The following is a 6,247-nucleotide window of genomic DNA, read 5'->3' on the forward strand; positions in this document are numbered from 1 at the left end:
GGGGGTAGCTGTACCCCAGACTCCCCATCTCTTGATTCCCCCTTCCCTGTTCCTGCCCTGGGCAGGGAACAGAGCTGTTCCACCACATAGAGGCCCCTCAGTGCAATGAGGACTGTTTTTAGGTTTCCTACTTTGGTTGGTCATCTGGTCCCCAGCAGCCCTCAAGACCTGGGATTCCATGTTCCAGGTTTCTGGCCTGTGGGACTGTGGGGGCTTTTACAAGTAGAACGTCCTGCTGGGAGCCTGGGGCCACCCCAAGTTTGCTTCAACATCACTCGGTTCATCCCTCATATCTGTGACACCTCATCGGGCTCTCAGAAGACCTGGCCTTCTCCCGGAGTTTCCTGGCTCGGCGCCTGGGTCGCCCTGGGGGCAGAGGCTGGTGTTAATTCCGCGTTGCTCGTCACTGGCTACACAAAGCACCACTGCCCCAGCTCTGACCATTCTGCTTGGTTGGCACAGGCACCTAGGCAAGGTTTATTAATGAACACCACAGCCTCCCAGCTTTCCCCAGGGCCTACCACTGTGTAATTTGTCCTCACCCCAGCTGCAGGGGTAATAGCCATTACCGTTGGCACACGGGCCCCTCGGGAGCCTCTGGGTGTCATCTGAAACCGGCCGCACATGTGGAAGGCCGGCAGAGACTGAAGGAAGAGGCAGGCCACTCCACGGGTGTAGGTGGCAGGGTTCCTAAGCAGTGGAAACTTGTGTCCCTGTACCCGCCCGCCAGGGCCTAAGAGGTGGTGTCGGGAGAGGCCTTCCCTGGGCTCAGTCCCCATGCAGGTGTTCCCAGCACCACATCCCTACCTCAGGGCTGTGTCCTTGGAGCAGCGTCTGGGAGTGAAAAGGCCAGTGGAACCCACATCCCAAGGACAGGGGAGGGGGAGAGGAGCCTCCCGTTGTCCAGATCCAGCTCCTGGCGGGCGGTCACATCTCTTTGATAACCTCTCCCAACAAGTACCCCCAGTAGGACAGTAGGGACGACACTGGGAATTGAAGCTCAGGGCCCTTAAGAATCCTGCCGAAAGTCCCACAGCAGAAATCAAGTCACAGTGGAAACCCAAATCTGTGACTGGTATAAACCCAGAGACCATGACCTTGACCTCTACGCTTTCTTGCCTTCCTTCAGCGGGGGAGGCAGGAGCCTTGGAGGAGGTGACAGTGGAGTAGGTGAGGGGTGAGTTCCCTGGTGGTAAGTCAGTGTTGGGAGGCCCACGATGGCCACAGCAACAGCCCAGGAGGAAGTAGTGAGCACGGGAGCTAGGACAGCTGTGGCCGCACAGTGCCCGCCCACTCAGATATGGGCTGGTGGCTTTTGTGTCTCCCAGTGAGCCCAGTCTAGGCAGTTGGGGGAGGGGTTTCAGGTGTGCTGGGGCTAGTGCTGCTCACCTTCAGTGTCCTTCCCCCTCTCTTCAGTAGAGGCCTATGAGTGTTCTCAATAAATATGCTTGATATGTTCTCGGTAAGCCAAAACACGCAGAAAAAACCAAACACCACGTCCCATCTTAAATATATATACTTTCGAAAGTAGTTTTAATATCACACAAGTGGCTTATAAGGCTGCGGTAAGAAAAAAACAGAGATAGCTAAGAAAAAAGCCCGGCAGGCCTCTGGTCTCCAAGCCTGTGGAAGGCCAAGCCAAGTGAAGGCCTGACCACTAGCTCTGGGGCCCTAGGCTCCTCGGGAAGAGCCGGGGGCTGTCCCCAACCCCCTGGGAACCCTGCTTTCCTGGGTGGGTATAGCTATCTCTGGGTCCCCAGACCCACCACAGTGAAAATCCTCTCAATCCCCGTTCACCTAATAGGGGGCGGTGGCACTCTCCCAGTTGTCTAGGTCGGAACAAGCTCGCCCTCCTGCCGGGGTCCGGCGGCCCGGGAAGGGGGCAAGGTGGGGGGCGGCTGGTCACGGGAAGGGCTCAGTCTGCAGGTTCATCTCGAAGGATGGTGAGGAAGCGCTCCCCTCCCTCACAGAGCAGGCTATGTACAGCTCTGCAAAGCGCCAGCCGGGGCGGTCCCTGTGGCTCCAGTTTGCTCACCAGCGGGAGGAGCTCAGCCATCAGGACCTAGGAGGAAATGCAGGGCCAAGATCTCAGCGGGGGCCCCATCCGGGGCAGCTGGCGGAGGGCTTACAGAAGGCCCCACAGTGGGGCAATTCCAGGGAGGGCCTCAGGCACCATGTGCCAGCCCCTTCTTCCTCCCAAAACTCTGTCCCTTGGCCAGTGCTGTCAGCTGTGCATAGCCCAGAGGCTCTGTCTGCTGGATGGCCCAAAGCCCACTGCTTCCCCGGTGCCCAGTCACCTAGTCCCCTCCCCCAACCCTGGAAGTACCTTTTCCAGGTGAATCTGCTGGTCTAGCATGGCCACCCGCAGCCTGAGGGCCGCCAGAGTCTGCAGCTCCTCGGTGCTGGAGTAGAGAAGAAGCTGGGGGCTCCACGCAGGGTCTGTGCCACCTCCACGGGGCATCGAGGCTCTGGGGCGTCTCCCCTCAGGCCACGGCCCCAGCTGCTGTCCTGCCACTGCTGTGAGGACAGGGGGAGGTGGCCGCATGGCGTGGTGGCCAGGGACCTCCTTCCCACTTGCCTTTAAGGGGGTGCAGTCTCCCTCTGTCTCCTGGATGAAGCCCTACTATCCATCAGCAACTGTCTCCTGCAATACCGGGCAAGTCACCTGCAAGTACGTCTCTGACGCCCACATGGAACCTTCTCAGGAACCAGATAAATAAGCTATTTACAGTGCCAAGCCTGCGTCAGGAGAGGCAGTGGGGGGACCCTGCTCCTGTGCAGCTGTTAATGCTGCCTTTTAGCTAGACCAGACTTCAGCACAAGGTGGGGTGGGGGTGGGGGGCCGGTCTCACCTGCACGCAGGTCCTGCATTCTGTGGATACACTGGCCCGTGATGGCCTGCAGCCCCTCCAGGGTAAGGAGGCAGTGGTACTCCTGCATCCAGTCAGCAGGCTCTATGCAAAAGTGGGGGAGGGCAGGCCAGGTCCGCGCCAGTCCCGAAGCCCTCCGTGCCCCGAGACACACACCAGGGCCCGCTCACCTGCCGAGAGCTCTTCCTCCATCCGCTGTCTCAGCAGCGAGCAGGCCTTCCGCAGGAGCCCCACCTCCGCCTCCACCTGGGCAGCACTGAGCTCAGAGCCCAGCCAGCCTGACTGGACACAAGTCAGGGAAACTCCTCTGTGGCCAGGTTCCTCCTCCCCTGCCCTCCCGCCAAGGACAGGACCCAAGTGGCTCTGGCCCCTCCTGGAGTTGCCCCTTACACTCCCCAGGCTTAGAGCCAGAACCACCCCCATCCCCACCCTGGGGGGTCCCACAAGCCCAGCAAGAATACAGTCATCTTCATTTTCTGCAGGAACTGGGTTTTGGCCGTGGTAGCAGCATCCCCGCAGTCACTGGTCTGTGTAGAGCTCAGCTGGGCCCACAGGCTGGAATGCACACACAGGCACCCGGGAATCAGAGAGGGACCCCGTTAGTCCAACCAGCTGGGCCTCGGGAGGCAGGGAAAGACCAGGGCAGGGGCCCCATGAGGGGCATCCCCAGGCCTTGGGGAATGGAGAGGATGCTGTCCGTGAAAAGGAGACAGGGGAAGTACTAGGAGAGAATTCAAGGGACAGAGGAGAGGAGCTGGCAGCCACTGGTAACTGGGACTACCCGGGACAACAGTGAAGAGCTGTGGGTGCTGGCTGTGGCTCAGACACAGCCCAGACACGTGAAAGGCACCGCCCTGTTTAACCCCTACCGCACCTCTATGGAGCGGACACCATCACCCTCACCCCCACAGAGAAGACAGACGTGGACGCAAAGTCTCTCAACCTCAAAGCCCGCTGAGCCTAAGTCCTAGCTAGGCAGACTCTCTTAATGTGGAAGGTGTCCCCACCCAGCCAACAAAGCAGAGCGGCCAGCTGGAAAAGTCTTACCAATATGGCCCTGCGCTGGTGGGAAGCCTGGGCCTCCCTGCTCTCCCCTCCACCCCCACTCAGCTGCGACTCAGCCTTACCGGGAGTTCTGGGAAGCCGCTTTCCTGTAGGCCATGGGTAGCTTCAGCAGGGTCCTGTCAGGGAAGCCAGTGCTCTGAGTAGCCTCACTCAGGAGGCTCCCCCCATCCCCCCTGCGACCAAGCAACAGGGCTTCCAGAGTGGCTATGGGAGCCAGCAGAGTCCAGGTCTGCCCTGGTGAAGAGAAGAGACGGACCAGGGGCAGAGCCCAGGCCCTCCACAGCCCGTTTGGAGCCCCAGGCTGGGTGGATAAGAGAATGGGGCACTGGACAGCCAGGGAGAAGGGAACAGGCCCTAGCAATAGTCCATTCTGCCAACTTCAGGGCATGGACCCCATGGGATAGCACCCTGGGGGCTCCCCTGGCCCACATCCAGCTCAATGCCCTGCCCTCCCTGTCACCCCGCATCGCAGATTCCTGCTGCTGGCCAGGATCCGGTCAGGTAGACAAAGCTGTTCCTCCAGGAAGGGTCTGGAAAACCTACCCCTTCTCCTTCAGTGTGAAAGCTTCTGGCGCCTGGGGAGCAGCCAACGGGGGTATTTGTTGGTCCCTGAGGCCTGGTCCAGGCTTGGTGGCTCGGGAGCCTCTCCCCATAGCGGTGTGATCCCCCACTGATGGAAGCCTGCACTCAGGGAGGCCCCTGGCAGGCACCGTGGTCTGGTGGCTGCCCCTGGGTGGTTTTGTCTCTGAGGCTCGACGGCCAGCCTGGCCTGAGGCCCGGGATGGGGCAGAGGCTGTGCTGGCAGAAGTAGCAGTGAACCCAGACTTCAGGCTGAGGGCCTTGTGTCTTTCTCCAGCCTTAGAGACGCCTTTTCTCACCCGTACAGCCTTCTCCAGTGCCTGGGTCAGAAGCTCCAGCTCCTTGAGGTCTTGAGGGCTGGGTGAGCATGCTGCAAAAGCCAAACACTCTTGCAGTGTCACTCACCACTGCTTGTCAGAAGACAGAGCAGGGGCAGCGCCAGAGAAGGTGGGTGGTGGAGGTTTACCCGGAGGCGGGGCTTCTTCATTCGTTTCTGGCCCTGGGGCTGGCTCCGCCGCCGGCGTCTCGGCTGGTTCCCTGCCAAGACACAGCACAGTGGTGGCAGGGCCCAGACCCAACCGACCCCAAGGAGCTGCCTGGCCTCGCGGCAGCCCCCCCGACCTCGGAGCCTGCAGGCAAAGGGGAGCACAGCTGACAGTGAGCAGGTGGGCACTGGGCCCGGCCTCCCAGCCCGGGGGCTCTGAGCGGGGTTCCGAGGGCGGCCTGGCCGGGTGGTCTCGCGGTCCGCTTACCAGGTCCGCAGCAGCTGGCGGGAGACGCGCAGGCTCCGCTCCAGCTGCCACTGTCGCTCGGCGCAGGCGTCCAGGGCATCCTGCAGCTCGGCTAGCAGCCTGGGAGGGGGGCAGCGGCGGCTCAGCACCCCGGCCGGCCGCGCGCCGCTCCCGCTTCCGCCCCGCTCCCTCCCAGCGCGCGAGTCTCACCGGCGCGAGCAGCCGGCGGGCAGCATGAAGGCGGCCGCCGCTCGTCCGGATTTGCCGCCTCCGGAAAGTCCGGTCCTTTCCGGGCTAGCAGACCGCCCCCTTCCGGCCGGGCTGCCCAGTCCTGAGCCCGGCGCTCCGGCCCCGCCCCCGGCGCTCCGGCCCCGCCCCCGGCGCTCCGGCCCCCGCCCCGGCGCTCCGGCTCCCGCGTCAGCCCCACAGCCGCGCGCCGCTACTCCGGCTCGGCAAGGAGCTGGGCGTGGGGCCCGTAGAGGGTCCTCGGGTGGTGCACGGACGCACATCTGGTTTGGATGACTGGGTAGGTGGTGGCCCCTGTGATTGCTTACGCTTGGCTTTGTCCTTATTGAGGGCGCCCTAAAGCAGGGCCGAGCTGCCCTGCGGACCCCAGGCACCTAGCACGGGGCCAGGTACTTGGCGGGGCCCAGTAGGTATTAACAGAGGTGAGGACAGGTGTTGGGGGCAGAGCAAGGGAGGAGGGAGCGTTCGCCTGTGGACGTCCTGGTGAGGTGACGACATGCAGGGGTGGCATCAGGTAGGCACGTGAGCCGAGGCACATCAAAGTCCAGAAGACCAGGGAGGGTGGCCTGAGAACAATGGGCCTGGGCCAGATGGTCCAAGGTGGGGCAGGTGAGTATAGACGCGGACTGGTGAAGGATGGGTGATGGAAGGGGAGCTGGAGCCCAGACAGGTGGAGGGACAGCAGAGCCAAGTGTCACAGAAGCAACGGGAAGCTGTTCCAGGGGGGTCTCCACAGGATGGGGGATGGAGCCTTCA

General features: G+C 62.3%; 1 protein-coding gene across 1 annotated transcript; it reads right to left on the bottom strand.

Annotated features, from left to right (window-relative positions):
* Positions 1-1,514: 1,514 nt before the first annotated feature.
* TEDC2 (tubulin epsilon and delta complex 2) lies at positions 1,515-5,578 on the bottom strand. Its single transcript, XM_040635496.1, has 10 exons — positions 5,456-5,578; positions 5,267-5,365; positions 4,981-5,051; positions 4,479-4,884; positions 3,998-4,051; positions 3,332-3,425; positions 3,041-3,152; positions 2,853-2,954; positions 2,327-2,517; positions 1,515-2,062 (listed from the first exon to the last, which is right to left on the bottom strand). The coding sequence occupies exons 1-10, from the start codon at positions 5,479-5,481 to the stop codon at positions 1,916-1,918; spliced, it is 1,302 nt and encodes a 433-aa protein (XP_040491430.1). The 5' UTR covers positions 5,482-5,578; the 3' UTR covers positions 1,515-1,915.
* Positions 5,579-6,247: the final 669 nt, after the last annotated feature.

This window comes from Ursus maritimus, unplaced genomic scaffold (genome assembly GCF_017311325.1).
Source record: "Ursus maritimus isolate PB19 unplaced genomic scaffold, ASM1731132v1 scaffold_2, whole genome shotgun sequence".
NCBI lineage: Eukaryota > Metazoa > Chordata > Mammalia > Carnivora > Ursidae > Ursus > Ursus maritimus.